The sequence below is a fragment of the Athene noctua genome, chromosome 17 (genome assembly GCF_965140245.1).
Source record: "Athene noctua chromosome 17, bAthNoc1.hap1.1, whole genome shotgun sequence".
NCBI lineage: Eukaryota > Metazoa > Chordata > Aves > Strigiformes > Strigidae > Athene > Athene noctua.
Window position 1 is genome coordinate 4,301,536 of NC_134053.1, and position 19,639 is coordinate 4,321,174.

The window sequence follows — 19,639 nt, forward strand, 5'->3', positions numbered from 1 at the left end:
TGAAGATGGGTTGGATTTGGATTTTTTTTTTCCCAGCAAAATCTGCAACAGTTTAATGCAGTTATGCCCAGACATCAGCTCTGTTATACTTTACGTCTCAGAGCCACGGAGACACCAGCAGCAATAACCTGGGAACGGAAAGACTTCCACATCGCTTGTGCATTGTCTCTGATTTTTTTTTCTTTAAAAAAAAAAAAAAAAAAAGCACAACAGAAAAGACACAAACATTGATGAACATTAAAAACCTGTACATTGTAAAAAAAAAAAAAAAAAAACCCAACAAAAAAAAAAACAACAACAAAACAAAAACCAACCCCAAACAAACAACAAACACCATCATTCTCTTGCTTCGAAATCAGAATCAACCTGGGAACGTTGCAGGGGGAAAAGAAAGATCCATCGGGAAGGTGACGGCGTTGGCCTCGCCGCTGGACCCGCGCGGGGGCCACGGGGGCTGGCTGCCCACCCAGCAGCCCGAGAGGCAGAAAGTCTGTGCCGTGCTCTGGGTTCCTCTAGCGTATAGAATGCAAAGCATTTAATACATTTTTTTTTTTCTTTTTGCCATTTTTTTTTTCCCCCCAGAGCGAGAAAGCAGAAGTGAATGGAAAAAAAGTCTAATATTTTGTTCTTTAACCATGTAACTGCAGATATGAGCCAACATCATGGAATGAAAAAAATAATGTAAAGTAGAGCATTCGTGTGTATCACAAAAATACAATAAAAACTTTTTTTAACTTTTTTTTTTTTTTTTTAAAGTTTCCTGTGAACTCCCTGCCACGCTGGCCTCCTGCCCGCTCTGCCCCTGCACCCGGCCAGCTCGGAGGGCTCTGGAGAATCAACGACTACAACCAGCAAAAGATTTCTGCTGAGTCAGCAAAGGTGTGTGTAACGGGGTGGGGGCCCTGCAACCACGGCAAGATTTTTTTGTTTTTGTTTTACACTAAGTTCATACATTCTCCTGACTTACAGATAACTCTGATGGATCATTGTTACCTTCTTTTTTTTTTTTTTTTTAAAACCCTTCCATACAATGGACAAACGCATCAAAGCCTGCATGTAAGAACAGATCCTCTTTTACAGCATGTAACACTGTGTTTTGTTTAAGTCCTTCCTGCGTAAAATATTGACATAATTCACTGAAGGTATCAAAAATATACCCTGTAGACCAATACAATTTACAATTGCCTTTTCTCACCATTCAGAAAACAATGCACTTAAAGCAACCGAGCCCCTCCGTGGGCAGCGCACGAGCCAGCCCGGGGACAACCCTGCCCGCTCTGATTTAAGCCCAGGATTGCTTCCACCTAAGGGACCAGGATTTGTTTGTTTTTTTTAAGAAATAGCTCCTCTCTCCCTCCCCTGCCCACTCATCCCAGCCACGTCTGAGACTGCTGCGGGGCTGATACATCTTGTGACGTGGGTATGACAGCCCTCAGATCAGCTGAGGCGAACCAAACCGGGGTGTTCCATCTTTTTTCACTTCTTAAACTTTTTTTTTTTTCTTTTCATTAACCCGCTCAAGGTTTTGCATTTCTGCGGCACAACCCCATGGCCGGGATGCGGGGGGAGCATCCCACGGCCCCTCACTCAACTCCGCGGGAGCGTGCCGGCGGAGAGTTCGAGCGCGCGGCCGCTCACAGTCCCTCTCGAGCGTGGGGGTCACTGCCCAGCAAGGCTGCCAAGATCGAAGATGGGTTCCCTTGGGTTTTGTCTCGTTAAGGCTTTTTTCTTTTCTTTTTTCAAACCGAAGAGGATGCAGAAATTTCCAGATGTTGAGAAGGAAAAAAAAACCCAAACAAAAAATTAAAACCCCCCCCAACATTCCCCCAGATTGGCTGGTTGGGAGGGGAAGGAGAAAAAAACAAGGAAAAAAATAAAATAGCTCTGCTCCTGCATCTTTGCTCGTGAGAGCCGGCGGGGCCGGGGCAGTGGGCGCTCGCCCCGGGTGTCCCACTCGCTCCCCGTGCCCTGGGTTTGGTCGCCGTCTCCCTGCCCCTGGCTCGCTTCATTCACTGTCCGAAAGGGTTTCGTACTGGGAGCAGAGCAGGGGCTTGGGCTCCTCGTCCCAGGCGTGGTGCTGGCTGCCGGGGGTCCCCTGCGGCAGCGGGGCGGCGGGGGCTGCCGTCACCACCCCGCTGGGGAGCCGCATGGTGAGCGGGTTGTAGGGGAACGGCGTCGAACCTGCATGGGGAGGAGGGGAAAAAAAAAAAAAGTCAATGCCAAGGGGGTGGCTGCCCCCCTGTAAACCCCCTGAGAAGGCGGCACGGGCGCCTGGGGACACGTCCCCCCAGCCCTACCTGCGGACGACGGCCTGTCCTCCCAGACGCGGTTGGTGAGGGGCGTCCTGCGGTTGCAGTCCCCCTCCGAGTGCACCGAGGAGACGGAGGGCGGCCGCTCGCCCGAGGACAGACCCGGCGCCGGGGACTTGGCCTTGCGGCTGTTGGGTCTGGCAGCGATCTTTGGCTTCCCCCCTCCTCCTGCGAAGAGAAGCGCCCGCTCGTCACAAGGCTCGTCGCGACAGTTCGAGGGGTTGGGGAAGGGGTGCGGGTACCCAGCGTTCCCCCTGTAAGAGCTTGCAAAAATAGCTCATGGCAGGAGAAAAGGTCACCCCGGGGCCGCTGGCATGGTGGGGAAGGGCGAAGGGGATGGGGCAAGAGGCTCAAGGAGGTTTCTGTCCCCTCCGGCACCGCTCTCCGCTTTGTGGGTCGATGCTACGAACCTCCCGCGGAGCGGATCCGGGGCAGAGGCAGCTCCATGGCTTTGGCCGGGCTGTTTCTCTGCAGGATCCGCTCCCGAGCCGGCTCGTGGCTCAGCCCCCAAACGCAGGTCATGGCACGGGAGCTCCGGTTGGCTGGGACCCCCCGGGAGCTATGTGGGTGCCAGGGCCCAGAGCACATTCCCCGTGGTCTCTGTGGCCAGGATGGTCTTTAATCTGTTCTTGCAGCAGAATCCCTGGTGATGTTTAGTCAAGTTTTTAAAAGCTTTAAAGCCAAAACAGCCTCAGCCGGGTCGGTCAGCCCCACTGAACCAGGGGGAGCTCCCAAAAGGGGAGGGATGGACGGGCTCTGCATCCCACCCTCGCCTGCCCGGGCAGCCTCCGCCAGGCGTGGGGAAGCGTGGCTGGAAGAAGCTTCCGGTTTCGTGCAGGAGCCAGAAAAGCTTTTCTGCAACAAGCTGAAGAGCACCTGGTCCGAGCTGACCCCGAGGAAGGTGCGTGTGTGCCCCCAGGACCCTGCTCTTCAGCTTCAGGGGCTCCGTGCCCAGACTGCCAAGGACAACCCCCAGCACTGGCTGCCGTGCTCTGAGCAGGGCACTTGCAAGAGGCAATCTGCCCTTTGCAGGTGTGTGTGGGACAAATGCTCTCTCCACCATCCATCCCTGGTTCCCCCTCCTCTCTTCCTTATCGGAGACCTGCAGAACAACCCTCCCAGCTCCGCTCAAGCCTCCCCCGAAGCCGGGCAGACCCTGCCGCAGCACCCAGCTGGCTTTGCAAGCCCTGCCGGGGCCCCTGGGGCAGCTCACCCCCTGCCCTGCTCTCTGAAGTCGTCCCCCATCTATCACTTGAGTTCCCTTAAGCTTTCCCTCTTGCTCCAGGCATCCCCAGGTCCCATCCAACGCTCTGTCCCAGGCTGCAGCCTGCCCCAACACCACCCAAGCCCAGGGTGGGGAGGGAAAGGCCACCCTGCCCTATGTCCCCCTGAACCGGCCCTTCTCAGCTCCTTCCTCTATTTTGGGAGCAGTGATCCTGCCTGGGGTTTACAGATAGTTTGGGTGGCTATTTAAGTTTATGGTCTCAGTGTTTAGGTCTTTTGGTGTGGGTTTTCCCCTTCCCTCCCCCAAACCTTTCCATTGTGTAAAAAAAAAAAAAAAAAAAGGAAAAAGAGATATTGAAAACCAACAAACGGGGAAAGGAGCACAGTCAGTGGTTTAGAGAAAGCAACAGCACCTTCTGGAACTATTAAATTAACATCAAACAAGACCAGGATTAATCAGCAGATTCACAAAGCTTGAAGCTGGGGGAGGGAGGGGAGAAAAGAAAACCAAAATGAACAAAAATGGGGGTGGGGTGGGGAATAAATCCACCCACAAAAGGGGAAATATAAAGGCTGAGAATTAATAACACAGAGAGAGAGCGAAGGTGGAGAGGGCTGCAGACCTGGCAAGGAGCGCACGTCCTCGTTTCGTCCATCAGCAGGAGTTATGGGCATAGCAGCGGGCAGGCTTGCACTGGCATTCAGAGAGTTAAAAGCATTGGCACTGAGAGGTGAGCGCTCTTCCCACTGCTCGTCATATTTACCCATTAGGGCTTTCCTAATTATTGCCTCCAACCCCATGTTGGTACTGGAATTCTCTTGGACCGACTGGCTCCTACAACTGATTAGCCCTGGGAGATACGGGAGAGGGAGGAGAGAGGGGACGGGAGATGGGGGGGAGCCAAATGAGAAGAAAGATGGGGGGACGGGGAAAGGGGGAGAAAGGAGACAAGGGAGAAGGGAAGAAACAAACAGTCAGCACATTCTCGCAAAGCAACAAACTTTGTCATCTTGTTCTTTAAAGAGCTGCGATGCACCCATCCTCCTCCTCCTCCCCACTCCATCCCGCCCCAGGGCTTGGCAGGGGCTGGTGGTGGGATGGGATGGGACGGGACTTACTCTGGGATTTGGGTTTCTGGGGTGCTGCAGGCAGGTTGGGTTCCCTGGGGCCAAGGGCTCGGAGGATGGCAGGGGGTAAGGGGTTGTTGCTGAGCCCTGGGGAGTGATTGCAAGAAGTGGGGGCTGTGCTGCCAACCCAGCCAGGCTGGGCATGGGGGCAGGGGAGTCACCTGGATGTGGGGTCCATACGGATGCACACATAGATCAAAAGTCAGTGTGCCAGGAATCTGGAGGCCGGGGCAGTTTCCCATGGAGGAAAAGTCAGGGAAGGAAGAGGGAGCACCCCACAAAAACACTTGATCAGAAAGAGGTGCCCGGGTTTGGCCCTGGCATGAGAAATGGCAAACGCAGGCAGCCCCCGGGCGAGGGCACGCAGCCTGCGCAGGATCAGGCTATGCTGGGGAGAGGGGAGAGTCCTTTTGTCCCTCCTTGTGCTCTTTGCAAGCCCCCTGCCCACTGCCCCAGCCCACTCCCTTCCTCCCCTCGGGGCCAGGAGCACACTGTGGCCCAGGGCCCCCTCCCGGGCTGAGCCGCGGCTACGGGACAGGATGCAGAGGCGAAGTGGTGTGTCCGCGTGGTTGTGAGTCTCAAGCCATGCAGTTATGGTGCAGCACTGCACAGGGACCAGAGGGCACTAGGCTCAGCCACGCCACCGTCATTCCCAGTGTGGCGGTTACAGGGAACAAGCAAGGGCAAAATACAGACACAAAAACAGCAGGCCGGCAAGGGAAGCCCCACTGGCAGCAGCACCCCCCCCCCCCCCCCCCCCCCCCCAGCTCACCCCATCCCGGGGGTGTTGGTGCTGGGATCGCTGCCCCTCTGCTCGGAAAGGGACGGATCCCGGGTCCGCTGGTCTTCCTGTGAATGGGCAGGGTCTCTCCTGGCCCCCTCCAGCCAGATCCCAGCTCTCAGCTCCCTGTGCTCTGCCTTTACGCCTCCCTCCAGCACAGCAGGAACAGCTTGAACCAGGGGATGCTCTCAACAGGTTGGGCCTCACCCCCACAAACTCTGTCTGCCATGGAGCCTGGGGTCCTGGCCAGCTGCACCCTCTCATCCCCAGCTGCTGGCATGAGCCGGATCCTTCTCCCAAACATGTTCACACTGGCAAGTGGTCTTACACCACTGCGGGCTGTGCTTGGCCCTCCTCCCCCTCAGAGTCCTTGCCCACAGCACCTCCTTCCCTTGGTTGTGAGAAAGCTGCCATTCCTCCTACTTAATACTAACAACTTGAAGGCATTCCTGCTGTAGGAGAGCATTAATACTTAATCAATTAAGTATCCATTAATACTCCTCAATAGGGATTAATTTGTGAGCCCACCTGGACGTTGCTGCAGCAACAGCTCGACAGCCTTCACACTGTCCTCCTCCCTCGGGCTGGTCTCTGTCCCGTGTTGGGGAAGCCCATGTTGGCCACCCGACTCTGCAGGGCTGCTTTTCACCCCTCTTTGCCCAAATCCCTTCCTTAAGCTTCTCCTCTCCTCCTTTCCCAGTTGAGCTGAAAGCTGCGGGCCCAGCAGAGCTGGGGAAGCTGCGGTGCCCCTGGGAAAGCTCCTAAACCTCCATTTCAGCTCCTGCGTGGTGGTCCTCCGGCTCAGCACGGCAAATACATCTCCATTGGGTCTGGAGGACCATCCTGAGCCCTCCCCAGCACCCTTTCTCCGTGAGAGCAGAGGGGCTCTTTGGGGGCTGGGGTACAGTCCCCGGTGTTAGCCAGCGAACCCCCGGTTAGGCAGGCCGGCAGGTTAATGCTGGTTAGGGCTGGGGACTCGCTAAAGCCCACCGTGGCTGCCCGCAGCAGTGCTCAGCTACCACCACCAAAACCACCCCCCCGGAGCCGGGCGGTGAGCCCCAACCCCCCCACCCGCTGGAGCTCCCCGCTCTGCGCCGCAGCAGAGGCCCCGCAGTCCTGCCCACGAAGCCCTTCAGACACCCGCACCTGGCCCCCACCCGAATGTTTCCTCCCAGCTCTGGAAAAACCAGGAGTCAACCCCTGCTTTAACCACTTGGAGGACAGAGCATGCTGCCAGCACCCCCGTGCCCGAGCTCCCCTCCGTCTCCCAGCGAACACCTCCCCGGGTCCTCAGCCACCACCAGTTTGCCCAACACTCTCAGGTCAAGGCTACAGGGTGCTGCTCTCACCCCACCTTGCTCTTGCAACCGGCTCCTGCAGCCTGCCCGGCCGGTGGGGACAGAGCCTGCTTCCCACCCTTCCCACATCCCCTTTCGCCGCTGCCCTCCGACCCATCCACGGGTGACCACAAGGTCCCACACCAAGAGCAGGATGCTCTCTCTCCCCCTTGCTATAGTTTAACCCTCTGTCAGCATCAGATGGCCAACCCTTGCTTGACTTTTAACCTCTCCTCAAACTCTGCCAGGCTTCCCGAGGAATTACACTGCACTGTCTCCAGCTCAACAGCGGGGAGTTACGGTGTGTCCCGAGGCTCTGGCCTCCCAGCAACTGTTACGCTCAGTTTTACACCAAAAGGAAAAAAAGGAGATGCTTAAATCTACTGAGACTCCTGCTCTCCGTGGCTGTGAGCCCCAGAGGGAATGAGGTATGGTACACGTATATGGAGAGTTACCTGCTCCGGTAATCGCTGGCATATTGAAAATCTCTGTCCCAGGCTGCCCAACATCTGGAGAAAAACAAAAAATCTCTTCAGTGGGGAGAGCAGCACGCGCAGGCTGGCAGTAGGGAGGGACCTGCCGTGCCAGCCACGACAAGATCCCGGTGTCCCTGTCCCAGCAGCCAGCCTGGCTGCAGCCCACCTCCCCCAGGCACTGGGGTGGGTCTGCGGGTGCTGGTCAGGACCAGGAGTAATTGCCTTGGGAGATCCACAGCAGGCAGAGCTCACCAGCTGGGAAAGGGCACAAAAGCAGAGCCCAGAGAGCCAGGGTGATGTCTTCGTGCCCAGTGCTGACCTCCCTCCCTCCCTCCCTCCCGCCCTTCGGGTTACAAGCTCTGTGAAGTCAAACCCTCTCTCCTGCCTACAGGATTTCCAAAGGCCCAAATCCCCACACCCAGGGAGCAGGTCCGGGCAGCAGGGAGGGTGAGGAGGAGGAGGAGAGATGTTAAATCAATATTTTCCCTCTTAGCTGAGCTGTTTGACTTGGATATCACTTTCCTTAGAATAACACAAATTCTCATCAAATAAGAGGCGTTTCCTATTTCTATATGTTTTTCCCTTGATAAAGGGAAGTGTGGAAGGTCACGGCGTTCAGCCACATGTCCCCAAAGGGGCATAACAATACTGTTGGCTCATGGTAACATCATCTAGGAGACGAGACAGCTCGGTCCCTCTTATCTGATGCAGCTGTTGTAAGATGGATTCAAATTGAATTAGTATTGACTGTATAATGCTGGGCTAAATTAAATTATGATCCTATCTACTCTATTAGCGGTTAATGAATGAACGGGCTGAATTTCGAATATGAGCCAGCCCGGTTAGTTTTACAGAGCTGTACCAATATTGATGTAGGGCTTAAAGTAACACTGGGGGGAGATGCATCTCAGGGAGGAAGGATTCAGCTTGGCTGGCCATTCATTAAAATATCAATTGCTCTTAAGTCTCCTCCATGCTCAGCTCATTATTTCCTTCCTACTGAGGTTATCTGGTGGGGGTGGGATTGACAGCCCCAGAGCAAGGAGATGTGGGGCTGGGAAGCCTCCCATTGCCTCCCCCAGCTGCACACAGCCACTGCTGGCACCAGTGCAGCTCATCCCAGGAAGCAGGCGGACCTTGCACTTGCCAAAAAAACATGGCACGATGCAGAGAGAGCTGGCTGGGAGCTCCCAGCCCTTAACACAGCAGCACCCATTCCCAGATCTCCTTTCCTTCATGTGTCCTCAAGGCTTTTTTCCCCCCGGTGCCCCATGTTCGCTTCCCCACATGTCCTTACTGTACTCCGTCTCATTTTTATTGGTCGTGCTGAGCTTCTTGATGATCTCCTGTTTCTTGGACTTCACCATGGCGGAGTTGCTCTCAGTCAGCTTGCTGAAGAAAGCTGGAGGCTGAGTGTTGTTTCCCGGGGACTTGGACCCCATCCTGCAAAGCAGAAGACCATTGGAAACCTCTGCAACACCCAGTTCACAAAGTCCCACCTAGAAAGACTCTTCCCCTAGCGTAACTTCTCAGAATCAGCCCGGGGGGGCTCCTGAGATATTCATGATCTCCAACCTTTCTCCCCATTCCTACCATAAATGTACCACACGGTGTTGAAAAGCCCCTACAAACAGACAGCAACCTGGGATGTGACGTTGCTTTTGGCTGCCAGAAAAGCAGCTTGGGACAGGGCGAGCATGGGGACAAGGAGAACATCCCCACGCTGTCTCCAGCGTCCCCACCCTCAGCGTTACCTCTGGTCTATCTGCTCGCCCTCGCGGTACAGGATCGGGTATGTGGCGCTCTTGGCGTGCTCCGATTCTCCCACGCCGTCTGGTGGAGACACCGGCTCGATACAGTTGTCTGACCCGCTCCCGGCCGAGGCTTTGCTCTGCTCCGGGGACCTGCGGAGAGCCACGGGGAGATGCAATCAATGTATTGCAACATCCTCTGTCTCTGCACAGCAGCTCGGGGTCGGGAGGGAGAGAAGGACTAAAATAGCTTTCCTACAGCAGGGAAAAAAGCCAAACCTTCCACGCCCCTGTGGGCTTACGGTGCCTTTTAACGTAAGCTGGAGGAAGAGCACAGTTTGGGCATTTTTCTGCACCGCAGGCGTGCAGAGCAGGACTGAGCCGAGACGTGGCCCAGATTTCCAGGCAGCGGGCCAGCCAGCAGTCACCCCAAATACAGCTGCCCAGGAGGGACGGAGGGACCAGTCCTGGGACTCGCTGGCTCAGCCCAAGCGTCCCTGGCTGGCAGGGACACAATCCCTGCGGAGGGCTGCGACGTTAACCCTTTGGGGACACAGCTTTTGATTCTCCACCGTATTTGTGAAGGCGGTGGAGGGCAGCACTCACCACCTCCCACCCACCTTGTCTGGGGCCACACAGGGGCTCGCTGGCTGCGGGCGATGGGTCCGGCGCTGGAGCAGCCCGGAGAGCACCGACACAGCCCCTGATGCCTGCCCGTGGCCAGCGCCTGGGAGACGGCCAGGCTCGAGTCTGCGAGGAATTCCTCACAGCAAGTTCTGGGAATTTACAGCTTTGTTCTCTCTGTGGTTTCTCTTTTTTCCCCCCCTCCAGGTTTTTTCATCGCTGGGTGGCCAGGGCTGGGCTCCCTCCCCTATAATGTTATAAAGCCCAGGCAGAGCTGGGAAGAATAATCACATTTACTGACAAGGAACCACCAGTTTGGAGACACCACTCTTTCCCGGATGCATCTGGGTCTCTGTCAGTGTTTGGCTGGGAGGATAGAGCCCGTTCTCACACTTCACATTTTTTAATTCCACACAACAGGGATCAGATCTGCCTTGTGCTGGTATCAGCATAAGGATTTGAAAGTGACTATAAAAGAAATACAGGTGGTGCCTGAAATGGGGAGTTGCAGTTGACAGGGCACATGTGTCTAACAGGCTTCTGATTCACTGAGAAAGATTAAGATAAAATTAACTCTGAACCAACGAAAAACACATTTCTCTGGTGCTTTTTGGAACCATCTGTGGTCTGCAAGGTCACTATGCCATGACCTGCCAGGGACTGAGGACAGTGACAGGACAAGAGGCAATAGACACAAATCAAAACACATGAAATTCCATCCTAACAAAAGAAAACACTTTTTTACTGTAAGGGTGCTCAAACGCTGGTACAGGTTGGCCAGAGAAGTGTTGAAATTTCCATCAGTGGAGATATTCATAACCCGACTGACCATGATCCAGGACAACCTGGTCCAGCTGACCGTGCTTGAGAGCAGGGCATTGGGATGATCTCAAGAAGTCTCTGAACTCAGACTGGCACAGGAGGTGGGCAGAAACCCACGTGTGCCAGCTTTGGTTGGACTTCCTGACCTCACCTTTTGCCGCCTTCGTTCTGCGGGGAGATCCTGGAGGCTGCTGCGTGCTCCTGCTGCTGCAGATAGGCCTCACTGGGGGTGCGGCGCAGGTCCAGCACGGGGCACGTGGCCCCGGGGAAGGAGTACACCGGGGTCTGGATGTGGGAGTTGAGCTGCTGCGGGTGATGGCGGGTGTAGTCCTGCGTGATAACCTCCTAGAAGAAGAAACTCCCGAGTCAGAAATAGAGTTGGTTTCTACCTCTTGCTTTGCTGGGCTCAACTAAGACAGGGCAAGCAGGAGGGAATTAGGCTGGTTTGTCCCTGCGGGGATGTAACTTCTGCCTCCTGCCTGGAGCAGCTCCGTGATGGGCTTGTTGGGGACACAAACACCCGGGCTGAACATGGCTGATGCACCCTGCTCTCTCCATCCTGCAGCCAGAGGTGCTGAGGTCTCTAGCATCACTCCCAGCCCTTTCCCCACCAGACGTGTTTCACATCAGCTCTTCCCTCCTCCCCGGAGCCCAACAGAAAAGTGAGAATGAGGTTAATTACACTGATGTGCTGGGCCAGTGTGACCACCCGCTGGTTCATGCCCTTGATGCTCTGGCTGGACTGCAGGGGCTGGCACTGGGGCTGGGAGCCGTCGGGGTGCCGGATTTGCTGCAGGTGGGCTGCTTCGGGGGCCGAGGCCTTCAGCGAGACTGGGGGGGACAAAGAAGAGAGCAGGCATGAGATGATGTTTGTGTCCCCTTTCCTTGAATGCCATCCCGGCACGGCATGGTGGCACAGTGAGCTGGCTGACAAAGGCCCCCCACACCAGCTCAGGGTTTCCTGTGCCAGCTGGTGCTGCCAGCCCCTGCCCTCACCTTGCTGTTTCTGCCTCAGGTCATGCTCCCCGTGCCCCTTCTCTGCATCCTGCAGCAGCTTGGTCCCCTTCTCATGCGACAGGCTGGGCGAGCTCACGGGACTCACTGCTTCCATCCGCTCAGGGCTGTACCCTCCATGAAAGCCTGGGGAAATGGGAGAAGGGAGTTAAAACCAGGAACTCACCTGGCTTCTCCCTAGTGCTGTGGCAACCGTCACTTGTGGGTAGAGTCACACGTCCAGCAAAGGGGGAAATAAAGAGATGAGGGAAGACCTGGCAGGTCACATTGCAGGCACCCCCAGAGCCACCTCTTATGTCCAGCTGTGGTGATGGCTGCAGGAAAGAGGTGATGTCTCAGCCCTGCAGAGCTGGACACGCAGCAGCTTGTGGTGACAACACAAGTCAGGAACCAAATTGAACCCCTGCGGGTTCACAACTTGTTCTCCCTCTACTCCCCCACCTACTGAAACAGAAAAATATAAACCCCACTATGCCAGGAGGGAAAGCAACGCCCTGCAGGAGTGGAGGTGTCCAAGTGCTTTACAGAGAAAAGTCCCAAGCCGAGCATGCCAGGGGCTTGAAAATTTGGCACAAGGTCCTGCAGACTCCAGATCCTGCTCCAGAGACAGCAGACTCACACACCACAGGGACAAAAAGGCTTCTTGACCGTTCTCTGCCTTTTAAGGCCTTTGCACACACTCACAGAGCTGGAATGAGGGACCACCATCACCTTTCAACAGAGAGGGGAAACTGAGGCACAGATGGGTTATGCTTCCACATTCCAGGGGTGGAGGATGGCAGAGCCCTGAAGGAGGCACACGCTGCCTCTCACCAGCTAAGCACGTTTGGTAATGTTCATGACTTTTGCCTCCACAGACCTTTACCCTCCTAACGCTCAATTCCTGGAAACTGCAGGCAAATCTGGCAGGCGACCTACAGCGCTGCCAGAGGGTCCCCAGTGCCCAGGCACGGACACACTGACCTTGCATGTACCTGGGGCACGGGGACGGGAGAGCCCCAATGGAGAACCTCCCTGCATTAGGGACAGGGATGCAGCATCCCCCCATCACCCCATGCATGCCAGCACTGACGGGATCATGCTTTGGATCCACTGAAGTATCCTGCTCTGGAAAGATCCCTAGCCAACAGTTCAACCCTGAAGAACACCAGCTCCCTTCTGTGAGCTCACAGTCATAGAAAAGCCACCCCTCTCCTCCTCAGCACAACACTCAGCTGGAGGAAACACTGGTGCCAGGGAAAAAGGTGGAGGAAAAGCTCAGCTGGGCAGCGCACCGCAGCCAGAGGCACGGCCTTGGCCCTGGAGCACACTGCTAGAAGGAGCTGGGACCAGACGCGACCAAGTGGTGGGATGGGACGCGCCAGTGAGAGCAGCTCTCCTCCCTGGCCATGCTGCCCTGTCCCTTCCACCCCTGGGTTACAGGGCGGGGAGCTGGGGAGCAACTCCCAGTGCTGATGGGCCAAGGCAGATGCTTCAACCTGAAGATGGGGTCCCACCAGATCCCACGGGCTGCCTGTTGCTTCTGCATGCTGGTGGGATAAATGCTCTGGGTGAAGGTTAGCCCCGTCAAGAACACCCCAGAACCTGAATCCAGCTCCATCCCTGCACCTTTTTCTGGACAAACTTCTCCCAGCGCTTTTGTGTCCTACACAAGATTGCTGTCAGGTGGTTCCTGAGGTCTGCTCTGGAAACGGCTGCCGAGCACGGCTGGGCTGGCCGAGCGTTGCCCTCTTGTGCAGCATCCAGCAGTGGGACCCTGCGCGAGGTCACCCCACGCGAATGGACCTGTCTGAGCTGCATCACACAGCAGCCCACAAAGCCCTCTGAGATCCTGCACGCTCAGTGGTGCAACCATGTCTGACGGCCAGCAGCCCTGTCCCGCTCACACTCCCGGTTCTCCGCTTCACTCCTTTGATTTATTACCCACAACTGCTCCTTACAGACTGCCTGGGAATTTCTAATGATGGGGAAATCAGAATTAGCAAATTGCTATTGTCTGTAAAAAGCAATACCAGGAACTGAACAACGTTTGCAAAACAGGACTTGGCAACGGGAAAAACTAGAAGAGGGCGGGAGAAGGGAAGATCCTTAAAACACACACAAAAAAAGTCTGGAATAATATAACAACTGGGAAGCAGAGGGACAAGAACACGTGGGGAGCTGACAAAGCCAATAGTGCAACTAAAAATAAGAAATAATGAAATAAAACGGGTTTCAAGCCACAGCTCTCTCACCTCTCCCCTCCAATTTCTTACCATCACTAGTGGAGTTGTTACTTAGCGAGCCTCTTTCTCGCTGCCCCTTATCGCAAGACATTTGGCGCATGATAATCACATCTACGAAGTTGGCCGCTGTCGTGGTGCTCTTACCGAGTGCTCGGAGCTCCTGTTCCTGCATTGAAAAGGGTTTACTTTGACTCTTTTCTCTGCTGTGCTGCTCAGGGCCCGAGGCTGCGTGCTGCTGGTCCAGAGGGTGATGGTGCTGCTGGCTTTTCCCCTGTCCTCTGCTATAGTGATGAGAAGAACCGGGTCCGGAGGCGGGTAAAGGTCTCGACTCCATGGCTTTAATGGGTGAAGGTGACTGTTCGAGGTTGGCCCCCGTGGGCAGCTTTGAGGTGAAGACGTTGTTGTCAGTCTGGGGTCGTTCTGCCTTGGCTTCCCGTGCCCTTGAGGCCTCTTTCTGCAGGACGGCCGGGTCCAGCGGGGCCACGTAGCTGTCGGCCGCGCTCAGGGAGGAGCGCAGGGTGGAGGCCGAGGGGAAGGCGGTGGAGCGGATCGGTGATGTGGTAGTGGTGGAGGAGGATCTGGAAGGCAAACGAAGATGAGGTGAAGATGAGAGAAGCACCTGGAGAAAGGAGAGTGCTGTTACCAGAGTCCCAGTGATCAGCCCTGCCTGGCCCAGGTCCTTCCAGGGCTCCTGAGCATAGGGCTGGCCCGTGTGAGGAGGACTTGGATAAATAACTGGCCACGGGGTCTTGGCTGCTGCCTGGATGAACTGACTGGAGAGAATAAGCCCCATGGACATGTCCCAGAGACCTTCATAACTCCACCACCTGGCAACTTTCAGCAAGAGGAGTGATACCTGTACTGGGGCGCAGGGACACTCCTCCTTTCTTTCCAGGTAGCAGTAAAAGCCACCAGGAAAAGCGAAGGAACCGGGCACCAAAATCGTGCTTCTCCCCATCACAACTTCCCTGTAAGCCCCAATCCTACTCCTGTTGAGATTGAAAGTGGAAACAACCCTCACTCCACCTCAGAGGTGCCCCCATGTGATGTTCATTAATTAACCACCACGGCTGCCCCGGTGCAGGGGTCCGGGTAAGCAGCAGGAGCTGTGGCAGGGGCACGTACCGCAGGACGGAAGGGGTGGGGGTCTCCGAGGAGATGATCTTCATGCTTGTGTTGTGGAGTACGCTGGGGCGCTGCTGGATGGTTTCGTGGGTGCGGGGTGAGACGGGAGAGTGCTGGTGGCTGTGAGAGTGGGAGGATGAACGGCTGCTCGACTGCTCTGTACCTGGGGGAAAATACAAAGATGGGTTTCTTTAGCTCTTCGTTTTATAGCCCCAACCCTATCTCCACCCAGTACGGGCCCCAAGATGTGGTGCCAGGCTCCTTCCCAGCCTACCTGGTCTCCAGATGGGTGCATGCTCCACCGTGGTAGACGCTAGGATGGATTTTTCACGCTCTCTCTCCCGTTCCCGCTCCCGTTCCCGTTCCCGCTCAGACACCGACGATCCCGACTGTTTGGTCATGTGCGTGGGGCCTCCTGAAACCCAACGGAAAGGCAGTGAAAGGGCTGCAGACAGAGCAATTTCCCCTGGGGAACACTGCCTGCTCTTCACATCGCTGTGTCTGCCGAGCAGATAAGGAACGGCTCCATCCAAGGTCACCTGGAGCAGGACAGATGGGGGCAACCTGTGTGACGAAACCCAGGTAAATCACACAATAGCTGTGCTGGCCCCACCTCCGGAGTATGACCTTCCACAGAGCTGCCTGCCAGCTGCCACTTTGGGGAAGAAGAGGGAAAAGCAAGGAATCCCCCAACAAGCATATCAGAGGAGCTGGTTTGAGGGAGTCAGTGGGCTGGTCCCCGAGTGAGAATGAACTTGGGCTCCCCCCATCTGTCCCAACATGCTGAACTCGTGGCCCTGAACTGGTTAGGGGTGTCCTGCCCAACTGCTTTCCCATGGGAAATGCAACCTCCAGCATTACCTGGGGAGAGTGGGGAGCTGCTGTGCCGGCTGCCGAAGGTCTGGGGGGGCCCGGGGATGTAGGTGATGCGGTCCATGGTGGTGGCAGAGGTGCCAGGGGTCGGGGGCACGAGGACGGGCAGGTGTGGCACTTGGGACAGGTCGATGATGCCTGCAGAGGGAAGCGAGAGGACTGTCAGGATGACACTGAGCTGCTGCAGTTTGGCTGTGCTGGAGCCGGGAGCGATGCTGGGGAGGGTCGGCCCGTCCTGCTGCTCTGGTGCAGCACAAGAGGTGCCCCCCCCCCCCCGTGACCCCTGGGCGCTGGCTGTCAGGGGAGGGGACCCTTCTGCAGGCAAATACAGCATGTCCTGCTGCTGGAAATAAGGGGGAGGAAAATGCTAAGGTCTATCCCCACTGAGCAAGGGGGCTGCAGGCAGCACCAGCCAAGTTCCTACACTGCTGGGTGACACCGTGCTGCTGGCTTGGCCCTTGGCCCCAGCACTGGAGCTGCCAGGGCCGGCCTGACCCAGCCTCCTCCTCCCAAAACGTCCCCAAACCCCTGGACGGTGCCGTGCTGGGAGGACCTGCTGCATAGTTGAGGGCGAGGGAGGGCTCCCGGGGCGACAGGCCGCGCAACATGTCCGCCCGCTGCGCCATGGCCGTGGCCGCGGCGTTGTGGTGCATCTGCTGGGACGTGATGTAGTCGTTGATGATGGTCTGTCGGTTCTCCATGGCGGCTGTGTCCGGGTAGCCCCGGATGAGGTACGGGGGGTAGAGGTGGGGGTACGTGGGGCTCGGAGCCAGGTGCCTCGGCAGGTAGTAAGCAGCAGCTGGGAGAGAAAAGGGTGCAGATGTGAAGTGGCTTTCCTCAGAGTTCTCAGGCTTTTGGAGCACAGCAAGGGAAAAATAATCCCGACAGACCGTGCCCCCACCAAAGGTACCTGCTTCCAGTTGGATTCCCCTCGGGATGGCGGCGGGGTCGAAAGCCAGTGGGATGTGCCCTCGGTACAGGTCGACCCCGCTCACACCACGGAGCAGGTGCTCGTACGGGGAGATGGGGTGGTGGTGGTCGGCCACGGGGGCATGTGGAGACTTGGAGTTGGTGAGCTCTCTCGATGTGGGGGTGATCTTTCTGTCCTGGGACACCGGCTTCCCGGCAGTGATGCTCCCTGCAGCACGCAGAAGGAAATGAGTCAGAGACTGAGTGCTGCTGCCAAGCTGTGTCCCCGAGGGATGCCTGCAGCCAAGCGTGTCCCCCAGGGATGCTCACAGCTAGCCTGAACTCGAGGGACCTTTCCCTCCTCCCTGCTCCGCCATGGCCTGTTACGCCACCAAGGCCAAGGTGGGCCACGCCCTGGTTGTCCCCAGGAGGAGAAGCCTGTCCCAAACCATCCCTCCACCCCAGGCAGTCTGTGAGTTCCTCCTGGCCTGCGCAAGCAGCTGGCGGTGGAGCTTTGCTGCCGCACTCCTTGGCATGAGGAAGTCACTGCTGCCAGGCAAAGCTGGGGACCCCGAAACTCCTGGTGACAGTGGTGAAACACAGTTCAGAGAGTTCGAGCAGCCACCACCCTCTGGAGCCGTAAGCTCTTTCCCAGCACAGAGAAGGGAGGTTGGATCATGTCAGGGACTTCTCTCAGCTCTCCCAACCTGAGCTGGGCACTGGTGGCACTTCTCACCCAACCTGAGTTGAGTGTCACCAGCTCCTGTGGCTGTAACAGCAAGCTGGGGACAGCAGCTGACACGGAGCCACCCCAAGCAGCGTGACCAAACCCTGTACACCAGATTGCACGCCAAACGCTGTCCGGCCCTGGCGCGGGGAGCAAGAAGCAGCCCCCTCGCACGCACGCGGATGGATTCAGCCCATCACTGCTGACTTTAAACAAACGGGGCTGCAACGTGGGCCACACCCGCTCCTTTCACGAGGCTTGGCGTTTTGGCGTGACTGCTAATAAATAAAACCGATTGTTGGGGCAGAAGGAAAGCTCAGGTGACTCAGGGAAAGGTGATTTCCAACTCCAAGCCACGCCACGGGGACTCCTGCAGATCCTCTGCACTCCAAAGCCCTGTAAGCTCCAGGCATGCAGAAATCCACCTTCCCACTGGCGCTTTGCAGGAACATTGATTTTTCCCTTGGGATCCCTCCCCACGGCCCAGGTGCTGCCTGCCCTGCATCGTGCTCACCGCATATGCCAATCTCAAAGAGCCGCCAACATTTGAAGGCTTCCCCCACAATGACTGACCTAACAGGGAACACAGCAGAGGCTGCAGCAATGGGACACACCGGCCACGGAGAGCTGGAGCGGGCCCAGCCGGCAGCGAGAGATGGGGGAGGCTTTTTGGAGGAACTCTGCACAGCCTCATCTCCCACTCCTCACCGGGGAGACAAGTCCTGGCCTCGGTTTTTGGCAGACTGCGACATCTTGTGCTGTACGCCCCCAAATCACAAGACTCTTGGGTTACGACAACGATTTGCAGGCAGGAGATGCAAAGGCCCCCAAGCAATTACCCACAGCTAGCAGGCTTGCTGGGACAAGGTATCTTAGAGACTGGCTGCAGCACTGATCCTGCCCACAGATGTGCCACGAAGCAAGAGGAGATTTTGTGCTCTGGATCTGACCGTGTCTAACCAGATCACTAAGCCCAGCCCAGACACACGCCTGCACCCCGGGAGCCCCAGGTTAGGCTCTGGGGGCAGGAGATGACTGATGCCAGGGGGGATGGGAAGACCCTGCCTGGTGCAGGCAGACGGGCCGGGGAGAGGGCAGATCCCAAAGACCCTTTGCCCTGACCGGATCCATCGGCTCAGAAGGGATTAGATACCTGGAGGTGAGGCACTCGGGTGCCCAGGTGATGGATGAGGCATAAACACACGAGGTAAGCAAACACACACCAGATGTGTGAAAAGTGGGAAGGTCTCCCCACCCAGTGCACCAAGCACTGCTTTCCTGCCCGCCTGCAGAAACAGAGGTGCCCTGGGCCAAAGCTGGGACAGGGAAGACACTGTTAAAACACCACCAGCATCACCAGCCACGGTCCAAGTCTCCCTTTGGTTACCCCGGCACAGACATGGGGTGCCCTCACTGTGTGAGCACCCCCAGGAAGGGAGCTGAGCCCCAGCTGCCCCTGGCAGCCGCTCCAGTGCCGTGAGTCAGCCACAGCCATGGGCAGGAGTGGGTGTGGGGTGCTGGGGAGGACGGGTTTGACGGGCACCTGCCGGGAACGGCTCGGGCAGGTGGGGTCAGCAGCCACCCCCCACGCACCTTCCTGCTCAGCTTGCTAGAAATCCTAGCGTCAAATAAAAGGTTTGCCAAGTACCTTCGTGCTGCCGTGGCGTGGACTCTCGGGTGGAGACTGGAGACCCTCTGTGCAAGTGGCTGCTGAACGCTGTGCTGTGCCCTGCCTGGTGGTCCTCGTAGGCGAGGGCACTTTGGTGGGGCTTGCCTGGCTCAGGGACAATCACAGGAGCCCCTCTGGCGATGGAGCCACCCGAGTTTGTCACCGGGCTTGGCCTGTTTTTCAGGCTCTCTTCGTAAGCTCTCTCCAGATTCCTTGGGTCTTGGATGACATCCAGTGAGTGCACAGAGTGAAAAGTCCGGCCGGGACTGCCGATGATGGACCGCACATCGTGCTTTTTGGTACTCGAGGAGGAAGAGCCACTGTCGTACTTCAGTGGGGTACCCTGGGGACAGAAGGCAGAGGGGGCATCAAAGGGGCAGAGAGCAGAAGGGGATGCAGCGACCGCATCACACCACGTTTCCACAGAACTCGTGTTTCCTTGTTCAGTGGGTCAGTGCACCAGTTTACTCGGTCAAACGGCAACAGCCATCGGCAAAGCAGAGATAACAGCTCTTCACGGCGCGGGGCAGGGTGGAGCGCCCATCTTGCATGTCTTGTTGTGCTCCAACAAGATGATGATGAGTCACTGCCGAAGGCTGGCTGTGCCCATCACGCCTCTCTCCTACACACACTGTGAAATGAGGT

The 19,639-nt window shown here is 56.8% G+C and overlaps 1 protein-coding gene across 1 annotated transcript in view; it reads right to left on the reverse strand.

The window, feature by feature from the left end:
- Window positions 1-602: 602 nt before the first annotated feature.
- The window catches only part of NCOR2 (nuclear receptor corepressor 2), a 255,287-nt gene continuing 236,250 nt past the window's right edge, over window positions 603-19,639 (reverse strand). Inside the window, exons 32-47 of the mRNA XM_074921112.1 lie at window positions 18,974-19,337; window positions 16,600-16,827; window positions 16,216-16,488; window positions 15,678-15,827; window positions 15,091-15,231; window positions 14,817-14,979; window positions 13,836-14,269; window positions 11,443-11,592; window positions 11,135-11,283; window positions 10,604-10,797; window positions 9,010-9,159; window positions 8,553-8,698; window positions 7,235-7,288; window positions 4,157-4,384; window positions 2,298-2,477; window positions 603-2,181 (exon numbers count right to left, since the gene is read on the reverse strand). Coding sequence (XP_074777213.1) covers window positions 2,006-2,181; window positions 2,298-2,477; window positions 4,157-4,384; window positions 7,235-7,288; window positions 8,553-8,698; window positions 9,010-9,159; window positions 10,604-10,797; window positions 11,135-11,283; window positions 11,443-11,592; window positions 13,836-14,269; window positions 14,817-14,979; window positions 15,091-15,231; window positions 15,678-15,827; window positions 16,216-16,488; window positions 16,600-16,827; window positions 18,974-19,337 — 3,180 coding nt within the window. The 3' untranslated portion in view covers window positions 603-2,005. The remainder of the gene's footprint in view (window positions 2,182-2,297; window positions 2,478-4,156; window positions 4,385-7,234; window positions 7,289-8,552; window positions 8,699-9,009; window positions 9,160-10,603; window positions 10,798-11,134; window positions 11,284-11,442; window positions 11,593-13,835; window positions 14,270-14,816; window positions 14,980-15,090; window positions 15,232-15,677; window positions 15,828-16,215; window positions 16,489-16,599; window positions 16,828-18,973; window positions 19,338-19,639) is intronic.